This window comes from Chiroxiphia lanceolata, chromosome 14 (assembly GCF_009829145.1).
Source record: "Chiroxiphia lanceolata isolate bChiLan1 chromosome 14, bChiLan1.pri, whole genome shotgun sequence".
NCBI lineage: Eukaryota > Metazoa > Chordata > Aves > Passeriformes > Pipridae > Chiroxiphia > Chiroxiphia lanceolata.
This window is the reverse complement of record NC_045650.1, coordinates 8,968,647-8,992,399: the sequence shown is the minus strand read 5'-3', so window position 1 is coordinate 8,992,399 and position 23,753 is coordinate 8,968,647. Positions and strand designations below refer to the sequence as shown.

Genomic DNA, 23,753 nt, shown 5'->3' with positions numbered 1-23,753 from the left:
AATCACATGATTGGGGGACACAATTAAAGAGGGGACAAAAAGCAGGCATAAAACAAGTCTGTAAATTCTGCAACGAGGGCAGCAGGTGCCAACTGCCACCTCCCCTGCCCGTGGGCTGCCTGCCTGACCCTGGCCCCTGCCCATGCTGCTGCTTTTCCCAGGGCTTTTGTTTCTTGCCTCTGTTTCTTTGCTTGCCAAAAATAGCCTGTGGGATTCAGATGTGAGGTAGTGTGTGGGAGGGGAGGAGATTCAATTGCTGCCATCCAGCTGTGCCCTTCTCCCGGGTGGTTTGTTCTCCACTGCCCTGCCTGGTGCTGTAGCGGGCACAGGTTTCCTCTCCCCATGGAAAGTTTGAAGGTTGTCAATACACTGACTTTTCCCTTGACGTTGGGCCTCTATATTAGTCCTTGGGCTGTGGATTTTATGGTTTCCAAACTGATTTTTGTTCTTCTCTCTGAGTAAAGAAGGGGAAGAGAGGATGATGATTATGTGGGACACATCAGCAGGACTGGCACAGGGGGTGATAGATGAGCAGTGGCAGGAGTAAGCAGCAGCACAGTCATCTGCTGAGAGAGGTGCTTACATGGCTGAAGACACACTGAACTTGCTGGAAATACATATACATATACTGAGTTTTGTACAAGAAAGGAGATTTTGGGTTTTCTTTCTTCAAAAAAGATTTGTATGTGAGTTTGCAAGCAGGGTCTCTCCAGCTTGGGCCACTGAGCTCCGAGCTGACAGGCAGCAGGAACTGCAGGATGCCTGTCCGGAGCTCTTGGGTCTGGATGTGGTCTTGCTCTGCCTCTGCAACAATTCTCCAAAGTGCCACTTGGGTTCAAGTGGGCTGTCTTGCAGAATCCTACAACAGTTTGGGTTGGAAAGGATCTTAAGGATCATCTACTTCCAACCCCCTTGCATGGGCAGAGACACCTTTCACTAATCCATGTTTCCCCAAGCTTCATCCAACCTGGCCTTGAACACTTCCAGGGATGGAGCATTCACAGCTTCTCTGGGCAACCTGTGCCTCACCATCCTCACAGTAAAGAATTTCTTCCTAATATCCCATCTAAACCTGCCCTCCGTCAGTTTCAGACTTGAGTGTTTTTCCATGATGCACGCAAGGCCAGTATTTCTTTTTTTCCATGTTCTATTTTCCACTCCAAGAGCTGTTTGGAGAGGAAGAGCAGGGTTCAGTCCTCTTGCTCTCAATCCTTGCGCTTTGGCTGCACGCTGAGAGTGTGGCATGTCTCTACCAAAGAGTTAAAAAAAACCCCAGTGTGCAGGAGAGTCTTGTCCAAGTGGTAGACCAAAGGAAATCCTGTCACCACACCTAATCCCCAGAAAAGAACACACTAAACTTAAAAAAAAAAAAAAAATCTCAGGCAGGAAGTCACTTATCTACAGCAGCTGGCTGGTGCAGCAGAGAGCAGCCTGTTCTCCATAAAGCATCCTTGTGAGCAGAGTGCATGCAGGGCCTGAGGGATGGAAGTGTATCTTCTTCCCCTGGGAGCAGGCGCCCTTCCCTGCTGCAGGTCTGGGTGATGGGAGGAATAACAGCCCAAGTGCCAGCATCACCCTTTCTCCTGTATCCCCACAGCATCCAGCAAATCAGAGGCAGGACGATGCAGCCACGGGCATTTTGAGCAAATCAGCGATGCCCAGAGCACGTCCTGGCTTTGCTTTTGTGATGGAAACAAAGGAAGCAGCACCGAGGGCTAAGAAGAGACTTTTATCCTTCTTTATTTGTTGAAAATGTCAATTAAAAAACTGTTCAAAATAAAAACATGTTAGAAAAGTTGAACTTGCATAAGTAGTTACAGTAAATAAACCTACATGACAAAGATAAACTGGAAGGCAGCTGACACAACATCCATCTAAAGACAGACTCACTGGAACCTACTTACAAAGCACTGTAAACAAAGTAAATATGGAAACATTGCTGTCCATCCGGCATGGCTTCTTTTCCTTTTTATTTTCTTGTCTTTTTTTGGCTTCTAGCTCTTGACAAAACGCTTGATCCAAAAAGTCCCAGTGTGCCCTCCATCACATTACATCTCACAAACATGCATATGTACACAGCACGGGTTTCAACTAAACCTGGGGGCAGCGAGGACACATTTCTACCCTCTCCTCAGAGTGTAAAGGGTCCTTGGTTTGCTTCCTTGCACTGGCTGCATGTTGCAAGCCCAGTTACCAGCCCAGCTTTGGGCAGGCAGCAGGACCAGATAGTGCTGAGGTGTCTGGGCATGGCATCCCAGGGCAGCAGAATGTGCAGCAAAGGTCCTTTTCCTGGAAAACGATTAACAGGAACACTAGGGCTCAACTGCTGACCAAACCACTCAGCTGTGTGCCTGGGTGGGGATGTGGGGAGCTGCCATCCAGCTGGGATGCTCTGGGCATGGCAAATGTAGCCAGACCTCTGTTTTGTCCTAGAAACAGCTTAAAGAGCGTTTCTTACTACACTCCTTATGATCTTCTTGAGTCTATTTCTCCCTAAACACCATTTGCTATGTCCTGGCTGAATTTTAATGGCAAGGAGGGAGTTGTAATTATTGCCTCTGTTATGTCCTTCATGACCAACGTAACAGTGTGACTGTAATGATCTGTGGTGCCTTTGCACACCCTGGGACCATGCTGCCCTGTGAGATAAATAAGACTTACCATTAACTTTAACAGAAGGTTACTTTTATAATGCTGTTAAGGAAGGAAGGAAAACATCAGTTCTAAACTAGGGTATAACACCAAATAAGATGAAGATAGCTGATACATATGCATGTTGCCTGTGTGCTGTGTTCGAGGAGCTGTGCAGGGATCTGGAAGGGTGTTGCACATCCTTTTCCCAGAAGCGTTCCAGCTCTTGTCAAAGCATAAATACCTTTCCTATTCCAAGAGAAAGTTCCTTTTCTCTAGCAGAAAGCCCCTTTGGGGCGACGGGGGGAGAAGTGGCCATTGGCTACATTCCCAGCCTTTGGGAAGGAGTGATGGAGAGCCTAACGTGGGCAGGAGGGAGCAGGAACCAGCACATTTGGGGTTGTTGTGTTGTTGTCAAGCAGTGTTTACATTTCATACAAAGAAAAGCATGTCCTGCAAGGGGAAGCGCAGCAAAACTATAATCTCCTAGGATACCTGGACACTCAATGTGAAAACAAAGCAGGGGGGTAGGAGTTTTAGGTCATGCATAAGAAAAGGGATGGGGGGCAGAACAGCAGTTACCTGTTGTGCTAATCACGAGCTGTAAGGAGGCAGCACTGTGCAACACACCTTCCCATGCGCTCTGACAGGTGCTCCAGATCTGACCTCCCCAGGGAGTTCAAATGTCTTCATGTTAATTGCACATTTTAATCAGTATCAAGGCCACACAGGAACCACAGTATTGCTGGGCTCTAGTTCGCTACAGTCAACTAATGGGGAAAAAGAAGGTGAATGGGAAAAGCTTCCCCAGTTGTGATTATCTGAAAAGAGTAGCATGGTGCTTTTTGGTTTCTGCTCAGTGCCACCTCAATAATGTTTTCATTCAATAAATAGGTACCGGTGCTTTTGAAAAGAATGAAAGCATTAAAAAGTGCCTAAGCTTCCTTCAGGAAACTGCTGCCCAAGCCTTTGTGAGCAGTAATCATCAGCAGAGTTTGTATTTGCTCCCAGTAGCAGGTACGATGAGGTATTAGTTGCTGCAGATGAATTGTGAATCATGGACCGCTTGCTTACTGGTTTACTTGTGATCGATTGTTTCTGCTTTATTTCCTTACTGGATGGAAGAAAAACTATTTTTTTTTCTCTATGACTTTTTTTTTTTTTTTTTGGTAACAAAATTCCCCAAACCAACAAAATAAGGAGCAAGAAGAGGCAAAGGATCCAGTTCCGCTTCCCAAAAAACACCTGAGGTCACACACCACTGCCAGCAGCTTCTCCCCGAATTCAGGCGATCAGGGACGACTTGCGCCCCGTGTCCTCCCTGCCACACTCGTCTGTCTGCTTCAGCAGCCTTCTAACCAGCTTCTCCAAGTCCTTCCTGGATTTTAGCTCTTCCTCCAAACACTGTTTCATCCTTTTGTTCTCCTGCAAGGTGAGAAATAAAGGAATAAAGATGCAGTTAATGCCCAGGCACTTGATGCAATGAGGTACTTCCATGTGCCTGCTGCCTGGTGCCTCAGAGGTGATGAAATATCAGGGATATTTGATAGGAGCTTCTGAGGATGAGAATATAAGTGGACTGGACCACAATTAACCCAAACAGATCCTTACTACCTCACAGACCTGCAAAAAAGTCTCCTGACTTTAATCAGGAAGAAACATCCTCCCTAGAAATGTAATTTTAGCCTGGGTTGAAGAACCCTCTTCTCCTGGGGTGGTTTCTCCCACCTCCAGGCTTGGTGCTGGAGGGCAGAGGACATATTTTCTCTGAGTCTATAAGAACTGGTATCCACCAGACACCTATATGGACAGTCAAGTTGAAAGAGCTTTTAGAACAGGGGGAAAGTTTCATGTTACCACAAGAGCAGCTACTCCTCCTTTCCTCCTGCAGTTTTTGGTGCTCAAGTAATTGCATGGAGGATGAGAGGAAACGGCCTCCGGTTGTGCCAGGGGAGATTTAGACTGGATATTAGGAAAAATTTCTTCACAGAAAGGCTTGTCAAGCACTGGAACAGGGAAGTGGTGGAGTCACCATTCCTGGAGTTGTTCATAGAATGTGTGGATGTGGCACTTGTGAACATGGTTTAGTGGTCAACGTGGTTCTGGGTTGACAGTTGCACTCAATGATCCTCAAGGTCTTTTAAAGCCTTGAAGATTCTATGATTCTGTGATTGAAGGAGCTAAATCAGAAGAAAACTAATGTTCATTCAGGGAGCTGCAGGGTGGGACCAGCATCAGCAGGACTTTTCCTGAGCACTGACCAGTCAAGGATGACCCAGCACAGCCTGACTGGCTTTTGCTCAACTCCCAGCACAAACAATCCCACTCAAATTACCTGCTTTAGCTCTTTGACTTCATCTTTCAGTGCATAAACTGTGTCAACAAGGCTCCTGAAAAAAAATGAAAAAAAAAAAAAAAAGAAGAAAGTTGGTGTGCAGGAAAACAGTGACAGCACAGGAGCTGTCATGAACCAGGCACTGACTGGGAAGGTGCTTCCAGCTTCTGCTTCACAAGCATCAGGCTGCTGCCTGTAAAGTTACTCTGGAAACACAGCCCAGGAGCATTGATAAGCCACTGGTCCAAAACTCAGGGCTCTTTTCTCAAACTTCAATACCTTGTTCTGCTGTCTTTAAGTTATTAACAATGGTCTGTGGCTTTGGCTTCCTTGTTTATGCTACAGCAATAAATAACAATGTCTTTAAACATGGAAATGCCTGAGAATCTTTTGTAAAGCAGCTTGATTCCTTGAGGTTATGCTGCAAAAAACCAAACATGAAAGGAATGCACCATCTGGGTTGGAAAGGGAGCAGATCAACACAGTCACCCAGATGCATAAGCTCTGGAACAGGCTGGGAGCACTCACAGGCAGGGTGCCAGGCAGGCTCCCCCAGGGGAGCAGCAGCCCAGCATGTCAGTAGTTAAAAAAAAAAAAAGAGTCACTTGTTTGGTTCTGTCCTCCCTGACCCCATTAGCTACATCTGGATAAGCCATAAACTGGGGATCCAGACTCCCAGAGGGAGTATCCATAGGGATACAGCCAGGTCAGGGCAGTTGGGAAGGCAGCTCTGCCCTTAAAAGGGACAAAACAGCAACTGAAATTGCCCTGTGGTTCTTTGCCAGAACTAAGGCAGCAGTCAGTGACATCAGCCCTGCTCCTCTGTGTGGGGACACAGAAGGAGAGGGCATTGGTTTTCAATGCCTTTCCAAAAAGTGACATGGGGATCTGCAGGTGGAGGGCAACCACACTTACTTTTCCTCTGTGACTGTCTGGCCATTGCTTCGTGTTTCCTCTATGATGATTTTCTCTTCCTCAGGAAGAAGGACTTGGGGGATGGAGTCTTTGCGGGAGCCTGTGTACAAGAATTGTTCATCAGGAAGAAAAAGGGGGAAATTTCCCTGGTGCCCACCCTGCTCTGGAGACAGGAACCCTCGTTCTCCCTGCTCCGCTGTGAGCCTGGGGCAGCCTGGAGACATCAGCTCCCTGCCATGGCTAAGTGCAGGCTTGTACATCCCCGAGCTACAGCAGCAAGTGGAAAGTTTTCAAGAGTGCCCATTGCATCTAAAGTTACATCATGACTTATAAATGAAACCATTCGATTAGGGGCAAGAGCTCCCAGAAGAACCGTGGCCTCCCTTTTTTAAATGTACCATTATTTGACAGGTCAGTGATTTAATTTGACATTTCAGTAGCAATGATAAATAGTTGTATTTCCAGAGTTGAAGATGTTAGGTTCTTATGAAGCTGCTTGTTCTTAAACATGCAGCTGATTAAAAGATAATATTCATGCTTCCTTTCTAAAGCTATAAGCAACCTGAGATTACCATCAGGTAATCACTGGTGAAATAGCAGTGTCTCATCTGCCCTCCTACCTGCTTCTTCTCTGTGTTTAGAAGAAAAACAATGGCAACTAAACCACCAGGCAGATAAAGCTCCCTTATCTCAAAGACTGAGCACCACACAGTTTCCTAGCATGAGCCTCATTGCTGTATGATGCAACATCTGTTTTTTCCCAGAGGGGTTATCAGTGTTGTGGGCAGAGTATGAACTAAATAATCTGGTTGTGTGCCCACCTGAGCTGAGAGCTTGCTGGAAGCCTGCCCCAGTACAGTATGCCTCGATCACCTTCAGGATCTGAGCATCTTCCTCCAGCGCAGCAGTACCTGTAAAACATTGCAAACAACAGCTCGCACGAAAACCGAGGTGCTCTGGCCTCATCTCTCCCAGCCTTTGCTCCCAAGCCCCTTAAGAGAAGATTGTGTTGTTTCTGTGGCTGACACTCTATCTAGGACTTTGTTCAATTCTCTTTTGAGGTCCTTTGCATTTTTGGGCCTGTGTGGCATTGAGCACTGGTATGAAAACGCACTTCTGGCTGCTCATTTCAGCAAAACCCAGGGGGTGATGCCTGACTTTGGATGCAGGCAGCGCTGGGAGATGGGCAGGCAAAGCAGCCCTGGTATGGGGGCTCTGGTACATCAGCACCAGAGCAGGACTTGGAAACACAAAGACTTAATTTCCAGCCTCCTCTCAGTGCTGTTTTTCGAGGGAGAGCTGCACACTGCAGCTTGACCATGGCCTGGGTGCCCATGGCCCTTCATGTAAAGCCCCAGAGGAATGTCCCAAGTGGGCTTTAGGGAGCTGTCAGGACATCCCTCTTTGCAGGTGAACACCCTGGCAGGACTTGGGCTTTTTTTGTTCCCTGATTCCCCATGTAAACTATTCTATGACTTACTGGCATGGCCAGGATTGCCCCAGCTCTTAGACATATTTTGGCCACTCCTGATGTGCAGTTTTACTGCAGCTTTTAACTACTTGGGAGTAGTTCCCTGGCTTCATACCCAGAACAAGAGCACCCACAACCTGTGACCTTGTGGTAGCAATCACAAGGAGGGTGGTGGCATGTGTAGCAGTCATAACTGGGAGGGGAGGAGGGGATCTGTCAGAGGCTGAGGACCAGTGCACCTCCAGAAGCCTCCCCTGCTCAGCAGCATGTGGGCTCATCACAATGAGAGCACCCTGCCTGTAAAGAAAGGATGTCCTCAAAGTCCCGTGGAGATGACTGAGAACACAGAAACCTCCAGAAATAACAGAAAAATAGAATCATAGAATGATTTGGGTTGGAAGGGACCTTAAAGATCATTCAGTCTGAACCCCTGCCATGGGCAGGGTCACCTTCCACTAGACCAGGTTGCTCCAAGCCCCGTCCAACCTGGCCTTAAACACTGCCAGGGATGGGGCAACCACAGCTTCTCTGGGCAACACTTACTTTTCCGAATAACAAACTCTTCGTCAGATGGTTTTCTTTCAGTTTTCCTTTTTGGAAGAAACTTCTTCATTGTTTTTGGGCTTTTGCTGGAATCCTACAGAGAAACAGACTCTTGTGTGTACCCAGACCCACAGGCAGCTCAGACAGCGGAGCAGTGCAGCCGGTGCAGTTATCTCTGTTACACACAACACGTTAGAGAACTACAAAGCAGACAACGATAAAGTCGGGGAAAATGATGGGGTTTGCCTTTCCCATGTGCCAGCTTCCTGGAACAGCAGTGGGAATTGTACCTGCAGGGTTGGGCCAGGACAGGCTCCTCTAGCAAATTCAACCCGTGTCTAAAATCCTTTAGCCAAAGAATTCAAATACATTCATAGCACTTTTAGCCTGCTTACCAACTCTGTGGTCTGTGCTAGAAAACCCTAAAGTATTGTTTATTCCACTGACTTGATTTGATTTCTAATATAAGAGTAGGCAAATAACACTGTTTCTAAATGCCCACAATTTGTTTGATAGTATAAATCCCCCCCACACATACACAGAGAACAAACAAACACACACAAAGTTAGTGTTTGCTATGACTCCACGAGTAGGAAACACAAGCTTTTATCTCCTTCACTCAGTTACAAGTCTTGCTGATTTGGAGAGAATTAGTGTATTAGTAGGTTACATGCAATAGGGATTTAAAGCAGGAGAAGAGGCATGCCAGGAAGTTTAAGTACCATAATACTAAATCCTTCTTGAGAGTTATCTCAAAATATATTTGCCAGTTGCTACTGACTCTCACAATAACTTACTGATACAGCCAGGCAAAATTAGGGTCATGCAAGCATAAGAAGCATGAACAGGAACGAGCATTCTTTGCCACGATAAGCCAAAGAGATGTATCTACCCTTACCTTTAAGATATAAGACATCCTCTACAATGAATATGCAAAGAAAGAGAAGATGAGTGTGAGAGACTGATGATTTTATTGACCAAGTCCTTTAAATTCACAATTCTAAAACACATTTAAATGTTAGTCTTGCGATTAATGCGGCAAACCCTCCGTACTGGTTTTAGAGCACTATCAACATGCAAAGGAGCACGGTGTCATGCAAAACTCAAAAAATTACATGTGAAACGCATGGTAAGTGGGCATTAATACACTCTAAACACATAGAGAACATGCCTCCTGTTAGTAGTCGGTGTCTGTGGATGTTGGTTGCCTAAAATGATGCTTCCAAATGCCAGACTCCCGTGTGTCTGGCTCCATCCAAGCCCTGGGGAGCAGCTCGGGGTGTGGCCCCGTGCTCAACACCAGTCCTGCTGGCCTCAACCCCCGCCAGGATGGCAGGATGCTCTGCCCACCCTGGTGACAGCCTCCCAGGACTGCATCTTCTCAAAGGGGACCTGCCAGCCTCGCTGGAGAACTGACTACATCAGGCATCAGCGCTGCAGCATCTCCCTGCTCTGATGGAAGGATGGGGAGCTCCCTACACACCCTGTGGAGGGTCCCATCCCTGGGATGTTCTGTCCAGGGAGCCACATAGCTCTCCTGCAGGTCTGACCAGCAAAATCCTGAAGTTATAAATCTTACACTTAATGCAAAGCAGCCAGTTTAAAAAAAAAAAAAAGAAGTGGTAGAAAAAATGATTGGTAAATCTTTCTTCCTTTGCTAACTTGAATCCAGACACATTGTTTTACCCACAGAACTTACCTGTTCTGTTATTTCAAATGATTACTGGAAACAGAACAGGAAAAATGACCCAATTTCAATGGAAATAACAAGAGTGAGGTGCAGTACGCAAGCAGGGTCTGGGGTTTCCTGAGCACAGCAAGGTATGAGGAAATGCACAAGACTGTGCCATCCCATCCTACACTACCAGAAGCCAATTAAAGTAACATGGATGTCTGAAAATCTCTAACCTTTTAATCAAACTCTCCCACTCACTTCCCTGCAAATAATCTTTAAGTTTGTATTTCTTTATTTTATCTTCATTATAGGAAGGTGACTTGCATGGAGCTGTTTGCGTAGTTTATTTTGTGCCCTACTTTAAATTAAAAAAAAAACATAAAATACAGTGGAATAGGGATTCCCCTTAGTGATTGAGCACCCCAGAGGGAGGGACAAGACAGATGAGGATCTGCTTGGGACAACAGAACTTATTTCCCATTTGTCATCACAAACTCATGTCCACGAGTCCCTCCCCTGAGAAGGGGGCTCAGATTGGACTGACTGGGTACCAGGCTGTGCCTGCCCAGATCTGCTGGACCCGTTGGCCTTTGGTTCTCCACCAACTGGCCAGCACAGCCTGTTCCCATGAAAATGATATTTTTGGTCCTTTGACAACTCACAGGATACCATCCAGCATTCCACCCCTAGGGGCTCCCCGCCTGCTCGGCCTCTATGGCAAAAACCTCTCCCCTGGTTTCGACACAGAGAGTTTAACTCCTGCTATGTGTGGCAGGGGACAAGAAACTGCAAAGGACTGCAGTATTAATCATATCACTCAATCTGTGGTTTTTCACACAGAAAAATTTCTCCTCTACCTCAAGCCTCTTCATATATTTTAATTCACCACACAAGCAAGAAACGGTTTAGTCTCTGTTTGGGACTTGGACCATGCAAAGACTACAGGTCATTTTCAGTCTTCTCAGTTGGTATTTGAACAATTTAATTCCCAAACTGAAATGCATTCTTTTACAAATTTTAAGAAACAAAATGCAACAAAATATGATGAGGCTACCTAAAATCTCTGCCTGAATCAGTGGACCCACAGCCCCCTGGCTACTGGGCTTTCCATCCCTGAGTGCTGGTGGGGTGAGGGGGTCCAAGACCCCATCCCCATCCCCACTGGGAGCACGGGCAGTGATGCTCCCAGGGCTGCTGTACCAAGAAAGGCAGCTGACTCAGATCCAGAGTGCTCACTCAGTAAGGGGAACATTACCCAAGTTACTGGTGAGTAATCCCAAAAGTTTAACATGAGGTAGGGAAGAAGAGCACCGCATTTGTGGTGTGGGGTGAGAATCAGAGCTGGGCTGTATTTTGGGTTTCCCCACACCTCCTCAGAGCTCCGAGGCTTGGGGTTCCTGCAGGGGAAGTGATCCCTCAGGCTGCTGCCTCCCAGCAGGGCATCGCTGTGTAAAACATCGGGTGGGTGGTGAAGGAGGGTCAAGGCCCATGGCTGCTGCAGAGAGCCTTGTTCCAACCACCAAAATAAGGTAAAAGACACAACAAACATGAGCAGGCCTTTTGCCTCTTCCTCTTGGTGCAGCTTTGCTTCTCAGTCCTGCAGTGCTGAGCCACTGGTACAGCTAGAGCTGGAACACATCCCGGCAGGGAGCCAGCTCCCAACCCACAGCTCAGATCAAGGCAGGAGGAGGAGAGGAGACAGCTCCACCATGGCATTGCCAAAGGACAGCACTTGATGGGACACCCTGCTGCGGGATTGGTGACATCCAGCAGCTGAGGGCACTGGCTACAGCAGCCAACAGCAAACATCCAACCTGCAAACACACGTGCTCATGAGTCCCTTGTAGCACAAAGCCCGGTGCAGCAACCAGCATCCATCGCAGGACTGGGGCCAAACCTGGCAGTCATTTCTCCCAACATCCCCAAGAACCCATACTTCTGTGGCCTCGCTGTGGCATAAGAAAACTGGACACAAGCTCTAGGGATTGTGTGAAATCAGGGTCCTGCACAGGCAGGTGGGATGATTACCTCTTTGTAACTCAACGCTGCCGACGGTCTGAGCGGAGGAGCAGGACGGAGGCAGCTCAAGCTCCAGGGCTTGAGGATCTTGGGCGGTTCCAGAGGTCCACGGATCTGCCCAGCTGAACTAAATGTCTGAGAAAATAGATGAGAAGCAAACAAAGACTGTTAACCACCAAACAATGTAGAGAAGAGAAGGGAGATGGACAAGCATTCACTATGAACTCTGAGATGTCTAAGTTGCAACAAAAATAGAGCAGGATACATGTAAAATGGTACAAGTGTGACATGGTTACAAACAAAACTGCAGGATGTGTCTTACAGCCCTGAAGTTACCTCAGTATCAGGGTGCATTGCTGGAACAGAGACCTCAGCCTGCACTGAGGAGCCCGGGCAGCAGAGAGGGCGGGGAGGTGACACTCACCGAATGAGGGCTCCAGGACTGTGTCTTGGAGACGGTGCTGCACGTCCCTTTGGTCAGCCTCTGCAGGTGGTCAAGCCATTCGTGCAAGTCCTGGCTGGTGCTGCAGGACACAGTGATCCGCTCTGTCATGTTCCCTGTGGCAGAGGGTTAAATAACTGACTTTACCAAATAGTAGAGACCCAGGAGGAAACACGGGGTGAGATCAGCTCAGTGCAGCAGCAAGCGGCTCCTCAGTTTGCACAGCCCAGTGGCTGCAAAAAGGCCAGGGCAAAAATAGAAACATAGAATCATAGAAATATTAAGGTTGGAAAAGACCTCTAAGATCACTGAGTCCAACCATTAACCCAGCACCGCCAGGTCCACCACTACATTGTGTCCGTAAGCACCAGGTCTGCAATGATGATGTGACTGCCCATCCTGCTCCAGGCAACCACTGAAAGCCAGAGTGGGAAGTGCACAGAAAGGCTAAGGGAACTGGTGAGATGAATGTTTGAGAATTACTTTATGTTGAAAGTAAGCAAACATGACATTTCCCTGATTAACAGAACCCTGACACCAAATGCCACCAGCACAGACAGCTGCTCTGCAGCCCAGGCACTGAGCATGAATGACTGTGTATAGGAACAAGATACATTGAAGGGTAAAAATGAGGAAAACTAGGAAAGCTTCCTGATGACCAGAGCTGCTAATCTGTCAATAAATGAGGTGCTCAGAGCTGCACAGGACCAACACTGGACACAGATGGGGCACACAGCCCAGAGCAGTGCTACTGGGGTGGGGAATTTGTCCCATACAAAACCCTCCAGTCTCCAGAAGCAGCCAGAGGCAGAGTGCAACGGCACTGGGAGGAGGTTGCTCAGAAACTCAGACAACACATGGTAAAAGAGCAAGAAGAAGAGCATGATTCAGGAAGGAGGACCAGTACTTCCAGTGGCAACTGTTGTTTGGACTGGGAGGACGGCTCCAGGCAGGGGCCCTACTGACCTGAAATTTCAAACATGTGCTCGTTCCCTTCGGCATCTTCCAGCTTCGTCAGCGTCATTCCTGTCAAAGGCAGCTTTCCCTGGGAGAATTGAAGAGGAGTCAGTGTCTGCATCTGCTTCCCAGCAGGTGTTGTTCTGTTTGTTCCTGCTGATTCCTTTCTCTCTGGGAATCGCCACTTAAAGCTAATTTGTGAAGCCTCAGACTGCAGGAAGAGTCTCCTTTAATGTATGGATCTAGATTTCCCCGCACAACTAGGTCAAACCCCGGAGATGCGGCTCCCATGACAACTGAGTCATCCCGGCTCATCCGCCGCCCTTTCCCTTCACTCAGAGCAAACCTTTTTTACAGTTAAGTCAAAAGGATCAACTTCCCCTGGTTTTTCTGAAAGCCTTCCCTGTCCCTCTGATTTGCATGCTGAACTGCCTGCTCACCTTACTCCCACTAGTGGGTCAAGTCAGAAAACCCAGCGAAATCCTTCCCAAATCTTTCCCATCTCCCTTTCTGTGACAAATGACACATCAACACAAGAGCAGCCTCTTCCTGACAGTATTGATGTTTTCAGACAGCTGGAGAAAAGCCAAGCTCCCAACAGCCTGATTCCAGCCATTCAAATGGTAAAACATGAGAAATGCAGTTTTGGGGTACCTCATGGAGTGGAAACTTTGGGCTCTTTACAGAGGGCTTTATAGTAGTGAAACATTCACTGAGAGTTGGATGGCTGGTTGTGTGGACAGCTGGATCAGGACACTTCACATTCACAACAGCACAGAGGACAACATGCAGGTTGTTTTTTCCTAATTTCACAGCATTCACTTACCAAAGGCTGCTTAACCACTTGGCAGGACAAAGGCACTGAAAGTCCCCATGGCAAAACCAAGCCCTGGTTCCCAGCATTTCCATCACAACAGAGAGTTCGAAGGATGCAGGGGATTTGAATTTGATAAGAGCTATCTGATTTCCTTTTTTACACCAAATGCCTTGCAACTCCAAATTAAGCAAGCCTACCTGATAGATGAACCCACTCATCCGTGGGCTTGCAGACAGCATCAGCAAAACGTTGGAAAACAACAAGAAATACCGCTCTTCTTTCTCCTGCAGGGATAAAAATTTAGGTTAGTCCAGTCTGCAATGCATCACAAGCACCTGCCTCCAGCAAACTGAACCTGTTGCAGCTGGAATCACAGCCTGTCAGATCACCCCCAAACCAATTATTTGGGCTTTTTTTCTTTATAGCATCTTATTTCTGTACTAGTTTTTCCTGCGTTAGATTTTTTTGTCTGCATCCTGCTAATCCCCTCCCCATCACTGCAGAGCATCTCAGAAGACCTTATGTCTCCCAGCATCTCACATCCCAAACCGGCATTACAGGTCTTCTCAGGGAAAAGTTGCTACATCAAGAAATTCAGTGATAACAGGCACTTTCCCACACCAAGCATGCAGCATGCACTGCTTTAACACCACTGGTGAAGGTGGTGGCAAGCACTGGTGCGATGCATTAGGACCAGTAGCACAGGAATCCCTTCAGTTAGTTCCAGAGCACATTCAGCTCTGGACTGGGACGTCACAGCAACCACTGTGCTGCACACAGGACGCTTTCAAGTCACTCTCCTTTCTCAGAGTAAGTCACAGGGGAGAAAGAGGGAAATTAATGTGCTTTATGACACTGAGATACTTTTTTTGCTTCAAAAGTGCGACACTAAAGGCCTGAAGCTAAGCTCCCAGGGTGTCTGACTCACTCCAAAGATGTGCACAGTCCCATTGCACAGCTCTTCCCCAGGTAAAATTATTTATCACCATTATTTGTCAGCAGTTTCCTGGCCTGGAGTGAGAGGAGCTGTTGCCCCACGTCACTCATCCTGAGAGCAAGGGGGTATTTGGACACAATGCCTTTAGTCAGAAGGACCTGGCTTCACTTACCTCACTTCCCCCACACTGCACCATAACCTGGGACATGTAGATGATGTTTCCCATTGTTTTTATGTCCTCCCCTTCCCAGCGCTGGATGGATTCAGAAAGGATCTGCAGCTCGAGCTGTTTCCTCTTCCTCAGCTCCTGGCATTGTGACTGGGAATCACAGCGGAGCTTCGTTAGCTGAAGGGCAGGCACAAACCCAAACCACCCCAGTTTCACCAGCAACACTCCCACAGCCCTGTGGGCTCAGGGCTGGTCATGTCAGGGATCAGCAAAGCCTCTTTTGACCCTATTACACAAAGTTTGTTAAAAAATCACACCCTAGTGATTTATGAAGTAATGACTATATTCAAATGTCAAAGAAATTGCAAACTGCACTGAGTAAACTTTTCTTTCCAAACCAGCCCTACCTATGAGAGTACAGGGTCACATTTTCCAAACCAAGACAGCTGCAGAGTTAAATGTCTCTAATTTTGCTACTGCTTAGAGAGATTTTGCCCATTTTGTCCAAACAGCAGAGTTGTATTTGCAGCAATGCAAAGTCCCCAAGAATCAGATGGGTGGATATTTTCTAAATAAAATATGCAAACCCAAAAGCAGGACTTGGTGGTGCTGTAGAGTCACACAAAAATAATCTGCTGGAAAGTGCTGTAATTGAAAAGACCACACCAATGCTCTGCAGCTGGGGACTGGAGGAGCTCCACGGAGTGGCCAGTCCCTCAGCAGCTCTCAGCAAGCAGAGGACAATGCTGGCTGAATAAAGACAGTCCTGCAAATCCAAGCAAAACTTCCTTTAACTGATCACTCTGCCAACAGGGAAAATTGCTGCAAAGCTAAAACCAGGCTCAGTTTTCACCAGCTGATTGGTTTTTTTCCAAACCCTTTTTTCAGACAGAGGTTTTCCTCCTTTCCACCTTAGTTTCATACAGACTCTTTGACTATCCAGGTCTTCAAAGAGAGAGGCTGCATTGGGTCTGTTCTGGAAACACACGCATTTGAACCAAACTGTGGGGCCTTCCTCCGGTTTTACAACTGTCGCATGTTTTGATGGTGTCCCAAGTGTCCCAATCCAATGTTCCCAGGACGCAAATCCAAATAAAAGCCACAGCAGTTCATTTCAGGGGCACCACTGTGAATCACAGTGGCTCTGTGGTCCCTCCCTCCCCATGCTTGGGAGCCTCCCTGGTCCTGTAACAGGACCACGTGTCCATGGCAAGGGGCATCTCTGCCTGTGTAACCTCAAATCCGCACCGAACCTCTTTAGTTGTGTCATAACGACATCAAATTACTCATCACCCAAGTACACATTTCAAGTAAACCCGTTCATCGCTTACGAGATTTCCTAAAGATTAATGACACCTTGTAATTTAACTGAGTTATTCCCCTGTTAGCTACCAGAATAAATGGAAAGGGAGATGAGTTTTTCTAAGTAAATGCAACATGATCGCCCTTTCCTGTTTTCTATGAACTTTCTCCTCTCCATTTTTCATCTGCACTGCTAAACACTGAAAAATGGCATCTGCTGTGCTAAGGAAGGAAGTTGGACCACATCTGGAGTGGTTATAGCGAAAGGCAGTGGCTACAAAGCTTTAGAGAGAGACTAAAGCTTTTTTAATAACCGAAAAAAGCTTTTCCGGGTAAAACCTTTGTGCACATGGATGGCTTTCCCCCCTCTGTTTCATCTCAGTGCAGCAGGACTTTGAGGGGTGCAGGTAACACAGCTCACAGAAATAAGTTTGTCATCTCTGACTCATCCCTGTGCTCTGTTCCCCACCAATGGCCATGGCACCCAGAGCCACAAATGACTTGCAATGTGGTCAAAGTATCCCAGTGCCCGTGAGCAAACCTCAACAAAACCAAGAGTTACTCAATGGGCTCAGAGGGGAATTTCCTGCTGCACCAGCAGTTGAGTCAGTCACAGCCATGTTAACCTTTCCCAGCTCACCTCAATGAGCAAGGGGTGGTCCAGTTTCAGGTGGAAAATGATTAGGGAATGGAGGCAAAAGGAGATGAAAGGGACCCTGCTGCCACCATTGCCCACACGTGGCTTTCAGCAGTGGAGAAGAAAGTCAAAGATTTGCTATCTCTGCTCTGGGACCACGGAGCCAGAGTGCAATTGCCAAAACACACATCCAGAGGAGCAGCTCTAGGCTTGAAAGTTGAAATTAGTATTCTTTATAACCCATCTTTTCCATTCCAAAAGACCTTTCTTTCTAATGAGGAGACAAATGTCAGGCTTGACTCACTCTTTGTGAAATGCAGCCCTGAAATGGAGCGCTCTATTTTAAGAATTGCCACCTACCACAAGGGACTTGAAGGATGTGACAGCTTTCAAAACCTCTTCATGATCTGGATGCGCCTCCTAGTGAAGGGAGAGAAAATACCTCAGCCAGCAGCAGCAGCAGGACCCACCCTGAGCATCAACCCACCCTGAGCATCACATACCCTGAGCATCACATACCCTGAGCATCAACCCACCCCGAGCAGCACCATTGTCCCAGTACACCAGGGCTGTGAGGCTGAGGGTGCAGGCAGCACAGGTTGCAGGAGGGGGCCCAGGTACCTTCTCCACCATCCACTTCAATGTGACACGGCTGAAAGCAGCTATGCAATTCAGTGATACCAATTTAATGAGTGTAAAGTGGCCAGAGCAAGAGCAGATATTATTTTACTCATAGCAAATTTGACTTGGAAAGAAAATCAATGAAAACGGGCAGAGGTGCAGGGTGGATTTGTGGTTTCACCTTCAGAAAGAAAACCATTGGTGTGCAAGGTATTCCAGCCACTGCCCCATCAAGGGTGGAAATCCATGAGCATCAACGGGAGCTTCACCACCAGGTTTAAGGGAGGGCATGTTTGAGCAGAGAGCTCAGGAAGGGGAAGTGCAGGATGCTGTCCCTTGTCTCTGACCACAGCTGCATGTCCAGGGCCCTATATTCTAAGCTCCTCACCACCCAGTTCTCATGCCAAGCAAATCCTAAGGTGTCTAGGTTGTGATGGAGCAGTCCCTGCAGCAGGGATTGCTCAGCCTGGAATGTGGGACGGGGGCTCTCCTGACGTACCTGCCCCATCACCAGCTGTGCAGCAGTGCAGGGAATGCTATGGTACAATACATCCACACTGCATACATCTATACTGCATTCATCCGTGCTCTTCCCACAGCATCACAGCTTAAACCTCAGCCCTACTGATTCATGCAACAAAACTCCCACACTCATCTTAGAAACTCAGAGAAACAGGTGATGTGTGTGTCCCCAGATCCACTGCTGATTCCCATACAGCATCCTGCAAAGAGCACACCATCCCTGCACGGGCATGGTGGCTGCACCTCAGCTGAGCCAGGTGAGAGTGGGACAGGTAGGTTTGTGTGTGCCTACCCTGCAGGCTCTCATGCTCTCTCCTATGCAGAAATACCCCTGGCTCAAGCACAAAGGTTTTAACCCTTTGGCTGGGTGTTGGATTTGAATGGCCATGGATAAGTGTGCGGAGTAATTAACTGGTAATTAAAACTGGAAGAGGGGGAAAAGCAAACCTGGTTAAAAATAGACTGTTACTTCTGTTTTCTTCACCCCCTTGCACCACCCCTGAGATGTGGAGAGCTCCAGCGGCAGGGATCTCTACATTCCCTGGGGAACGAAATGTCCCGAGGCCAATCTGCCACTTGCCAAGGAAGTCTCTGTGTCCCTCGGCTGCTCTCCCTGCTCCCAGGACTCGCTCCTCCGCCCCCGTGTCTGTGCTGGCTGCCAGATGCACGTCTGTCTGTGCAGCTCTGCCTCCACCCAGGAGCAAAAGCCTGAGGCGAGGGGTAGGAATGTGCCTGTGAGCCGCAGGAACGAGTGGCCAGGCTTAGGAATCTCATCAAACGATAATAAAACCCCTGATTTATTACCCGCTGTGCAAACAAATACCAGCTGTAGCCCGGCCCTGAACTCTGCTTTTACTCGTGCTGGAAATGGCCCATCTTTGAGGAAGGGCTGAGGTGAAGAGCAGGCAATGCCTTCCCACAACATCCCCTGACTCCTCCACTGCTTTCCCACTTTTAACCTGAAAGGTGGATAATGTCCCGGGGAAGTGGGACATCTCCTTGGAGAGGTGGTAAGCACTTTTAGCCACATGGTGCTTAAATACCAAAGGGCAGATGTGTCTCTTGCAGCTCAGGGGGCAGCTCTGGCAGCACCAAGGGGCAGAGTCTGCCCAGCAGCCCCACATCCCACCTACCTCCATGTGCCGCTCCAGCTCCTGCAGCAGTGTCACGTATTTATCCAGCCTCAGGAAGGGTTTGCTGAGGCTCGTGGTTAGGATGAGAATGCCTGGGTTGGCCGCACCCTGGCCCTCCATGAACTTCTCCAGCTCATCACTATAAATAGAGACAACAACAACAACAAAGACAAGGAGGGCTCGCACCGCTGAGGGCTGTGTTCTGCTGCCTCCCACACTCTCTCCTGATGGCCAGGGCTCTGCTCTGAGCTGTGCCTTTTTAAGGGCAGCCCAGCCTCCCCTACGAACACCCCCCATCAACCCAGCAGGGCAGGCAGAGAGCTGTGAGCTCCCAGCCAAGCAAGACCCTGCTCCCCAGTGATGCAGGGGAGGATGCTGTGTGGCTGCAGGTGTTGGAATCCACAGCCCCTGGGATACATCAGTGCCAGCAGCTGGTCCCTGGGCACAGTGAGATGGCACAGGGCCAGGTGTCTGGTGGACAGTGTGGACTGCAGAGGCTGGTGCTGTGCTGGAGGATGCTGCAATAATATGCTGGAACCCTGCTGGGAGCCATGATGCAGGTGTTAGCACATCCATCGCTCCAGAAAACATGGCTTGTGTGTGTCAGCACATTTGCTAAAGCTGATTCTTTGACTGATTTAAGAAAAGGGGTCAGACTGAGGAACTACATGAATGAGTCATTTACTGGAGCCAGGCTTTTCGTTACGTTGAATTAAAGCTGGATTTCACCACGTAAGTTTCCATTACAGAATGGGAAGACTTACACAGTACGGATGGGATCCTGGCTTCCTCCTTGCTGCAGGGAGGACAGTTAAACTGCACTAGGCATGACACAGCGGTAGCCTTTTGGCTTGGCACATCACACAAATTCGAGTGTCTACTCAAGTGGGAGAAAGATGCTCTTAAAGTGATCTACCAATGACCCTGCAAATGAACCATTTGGTTTAAGATCAATTAATAAACTGGGTAACTCTGGGTGACTCGATGACCACCCTCCTTCTGCAATAAAGTGCCCCTCACTGTGGTGCCACAGGGGAGCCCTGCAAGTGTGTGAGCAAGTGGGAGGAAACAGCATCTGGAGGAGCAGGTCTGAAACAGCATCTGGGTCCTTCAGCAAGTAACAATCACAGGAGATGCTACTGCCAGGGCTGGGGTTGCCTGCAGACAGGACCAGCCCTGAACACAGGTGGCAATGAGTTGTCTCCATGCTGGAGCTGAAAGGCTTTGCTGAAGAGCCCAAAGCCCCAGCAGTTTTCCCAACAGCAGGATCCCATGTTATCCCCTTGCCCTGTTGTCAAAACACATCTCAACATCCGTGGCAGGCCAAGTATCAATAAGAAAAGTAACTTTTTTAAGGAGGGGTTTCAGTCTGAAGCTCCTCCTCCACCACTCACCTGTGCTGTGTGAGCACGTTGACGGCCGACGGGTGGTTCGCACAGTACGTCAGGTACAGGGAGCGGAACTGGGGCATCAGGTTTGTGAAACAGCCTCCCACACGCTGCTGGTTCTCGGGGAGCCTACAGACACCAACACACTGCCACACTGAGCCTCTTGATCTGCACCCTGCAGCCATGGCAACCTCAGGGACCTGCCCAGGAACCACCCGCTGCATGGGGACATTCCCAGGGCACTGCAGAACCCAGCAAAATACCCACACCTGCCACTTGGGGAGGAGGAAAAAGGAGACCCTCAGATGGGTCTGGGTTTCTGTGGTACAGACAGAGAGAATCACGACCCATTATCAGCCTGGGGCAAGGTGTGACCCAGCCTGACCTGTGCCACCAGCAGAGCTGCAGCTGGGATGCTGCAGCCCATTGTGTCTGATGAGGACGTGCTGGAAAGAACTGGAGGCAATGTAAGGGTGGTCCCACTCTCTGGGCTGCCCGTGAATATGAGAGAAGAGATGAAGAGAGAAAGAGAAGCCACAGCCTGAATATATTTTTAGTATTCAGTTTTTTCTCTGTCTCTTTTCAGCCCTTCCAAAAGACAGGCTGGGCTAAGGCTAAACATGTCTGTCAGCTCCCCTGCAGGAAATTAGCACCTCTAATAATTTGCTCTTTGCTTCCTGGCAATTCCCATCTTCATGTCTGCCAGATCTCCCACCCTGCATGTGCTTGCATCTTTTGTGTCAGGTCTAGTGACATTCTCATTCAGCAGATGCCTTAGCATTAAAAATGTCAGAGTTCTTTCTACCTTCCCTCCTGCCAAAGCATTACCTGCCACCTTTCTTCAATCCTGTTATTTTCTTCTATATTTAAGAAGTCTAAGACAGCACCCAGGAGGAAGATTAATGAACATGTCTCTCTATTATTTTTAGCTGCAGTTTAATAGCTTAACAACCTCAGTGCTATGGCAGGAACTTACTTTGCAACTTCTTCCAAGGCTTGGTTCAGCGTTTGCTGGAATGCAGAGATTTCTTCCATGTTTCCCAGCAATGCTGCAATGTCCACGGCGCTGAGCCTGTGAGTCAAATCACCAGTCAGCATCAGAGATGTTGCTCTCAGGAGCACCCCCTTCATATTTGTAAGTGGTCCTTCAAAAAGACCCAAGAATTTCTCTTTCCCCAGATATGGGACATGGGAAAACACAAAATTCATGATCTGTGAGCTACAGACCACAGACTCCTGGAGAAGATGTCTGCTGCCAAGGATTATCTTAATTGGATTTTAATCACTTAATCACACTAATCTTCTCAGACGTTTAGCTGTCTAATAGGCACAGACAGATGGGATTTCAGCCAGGGGTGGGGAGGGCTGTGTGCACAGACACAGAGACAGCTTTGTCTTCAGGGATTCATTCTGTGGGTTTCCCTATGGGAGAAGGAAGGGTCCTACACAGCAGCACCTCAGGTAGGGACTGCTTTGTTCCTCGAGTGAGGTTGGATTTTTCCTAGCCAAAGCTAATGTGTTTGCTTCTGTAATCCTCAAAGCCATCCTCATAGTCACCCTCATACCACCCTCATTTAGGCCATTTGCTGCCTACAAGGCTGAGAGCACGAGAAATTTTCCACATGAAGACTTAGGGAGGGGAGAAGTGATTTAAATACAGAGGCCTTAGGACACCACTCTCCCGTCTCCCCAGACTGGACGATGTCCAAACACCAGCTCTCCACCCGTGACGCCCCAAGGCTGCCCAGTCCTCCCGCAGAGCACTCAGCCAGAGGGACCCCAGCCCCAGACACAGCTCATGGACAGGGTCACCGAGACGGCACCGCTGGGAAGAGACAACTGTAAAGCTGAAGCAGCGAGCAGGAGGTGAAGTCAACTGCACTGGGTCTTCTGTGCAAGGTGAAACTATCAAGAGACCTGCTGACAGGCAGCAGTGTGCTGGATGGAAAACACGTGGCCTTATTTCCGTGGGTAAGCCTGGACAAACCCCCCAGTCAGCCCAGTGTTGCTCAGGCCACAGGGGATGGCAGCATGTTCTTCTCAAGTACGGAGGTACTTAGTGCCAATGGCTGCACAGACAGGGACACAGGGGAGCCACTTTTTGCTGAGCAGCAGTTTGGATTCCGTGAGAGGCAATCTAACCACAGAGGATACCTGTCGTCAGGCATGAAATGAAGAGATGACTGGGGCTGAGAAGTCACAACAAGGCAAATGACAAGGGGAGAAGCCATGCAAGGCACGCTGCCAGGGAACACACATGCTGGGACAGGCACACATGAGCTTGCAGATGGGTGGGAACAGCCAGCCCTCTCCCAGATGGAAATGCCCGTTTCTAACATAGCCCAGTGTCTGCGTGACCACTGAGGAATGGGAAAGAGCAGAAATCTGCAGAACATGGGCGGGTTTTCTGGTTCACAGAGAAGTTGTGAGGCTTTGTAAGAGCAGCAATAACGGTCCCTAAACATTCAAAAGCAGGAAAGTAATGAACTATGATGGATTTTACGGTGTTCTCTCCACCTCAGATGCCCTTATATCTTACTTATCATAAGACTGGAGGGGTCTTAAGTAAGTTCCCAGAAGTGACTGTAGTTCCTTCGCATAATCTCGTTCTGTTTCCAGAATATTTTGCAACACCTAGGGTGAGAGACAGAGCACTGAGTAGATCTTTGTACTAGAGACTAGTCAAAGGAACATGACATCAGCTTCCAAATGTGGAAGTGCAGGGAAGTGTATTTTAAGTCCAGAAATTACACTTGTTAATGCAGAACCCAGAATGCTCAGCAAAGTCCTGGTGGGCTAATTTTGGGATTTTACTTTGCAAACTCGGCAGGGCCTGGAAAGTAGGTGTTAAAGGCTGCTCCTTCTTCTCTGGCAAAGCATGAAGACAATGTCAGGTCCAACCTGAGTTTAGTATCTGACCCTCAAGAGGCTCATGACCTGGCCCTGCACGCACAGCTGGCTGCCAAGGTGTGCAAACAAACAACCTGTGCATGCACCCTGGGAGCACTGTTTGCACCAAGGCAGCACAATTTAAATGCAGCAGTGGCTGCACCAAGGATGGCTCCTGTGGCAGCTCAAGCCAGGGCACAGCTCACTTGCCACTTCAAGGATATGCTGAGTTGGGTTTGCTCCTGCTAATCCACCTCAGCAGCCAATTCACCCCCCACTTCACGGCAGGAAAACCCAGTGCCTGCATCCTCCCAGTCAGCACTCCAGTTTCTCAGTGTGGATGAGCTTTG

At 48.4% G+C, this 23,753-nt stretch overlaps 1 protein-coding gene across 3 annotated transcripts in view; it reads right to left on the bottom strand.

Moving 5' to 3' along the window:
- Positions 1-1,720: 1,720 nt before the first annotated feature.
- ARHGEF6 (Rac/Cdc42 guanine nucleotide exchange factor 6) overlaps positions 1,721-23,753 on the bottom strand; it is a 40,633-nt gene continuing 18,600 nt past the window's right edge. For 2 of the 3 annotated variants that reach the window (XM_032701639.1, XM_032701641.1), the window contains 16 exons: positions 23,054-23,148; positions 21,491-21,586; positions 20,521-20,643; positions 19,127-19,265; positions 17,211-17,270; positions 14,915-15,061; positions 14,003-14,089; positions 12,998-13,076; positions 12,014-12,147; positions 11,599-11,724; positions 8,794-8,814; positions 7,896-7,989; positions 6,703-6,792; positions 5,882-5,981; positions 4,967-5,021; positions 1,721-4,056 (listed from right to left, as the gene is read on the bottom strand). In XM_032701639.1, coding sequence (XP_032557530.1) covers positions 3,916-4,056; positions 4,967-5,021; positions 5,882-5,981; positions 6,703-6,792; positions 7,896-7,989; positions 8,794-8,814; positions 11,599-11,724; positions 12,014-12,147; positions 12,998-13,076; positions 14,003-14,089; positions 14,915-15,061; positions 17,211-17,270; positions 19,127-19,265; positions 20,521-20,643; positions 21,491-21,586; positions 23,054-23,148 — 1,587 coding nt within the window. In that variant the 3' untranslated portion in view covers positions 1,721-3,915. The remainder of the gene's footprint in view (positions 4,057-4,966; positions 5,022-5,881; positions 5,982-6,702; positions 6,793-7,895; positions 7,990-8,793; positions 8,815-11,598; positions 11,725-12,013; positions 12,148-12,997; positions 13,077-14,002; positions 14,090-14,914; positions 15,062-17,210; positions 17,271-19,126; positions 19,266-20,520; positions 20,644-21,490; positions 21,587-23,053; positions 23,149-23,753) is intronic. The other variant, XM_032701640.1, reaches the window with a different exon arrangement.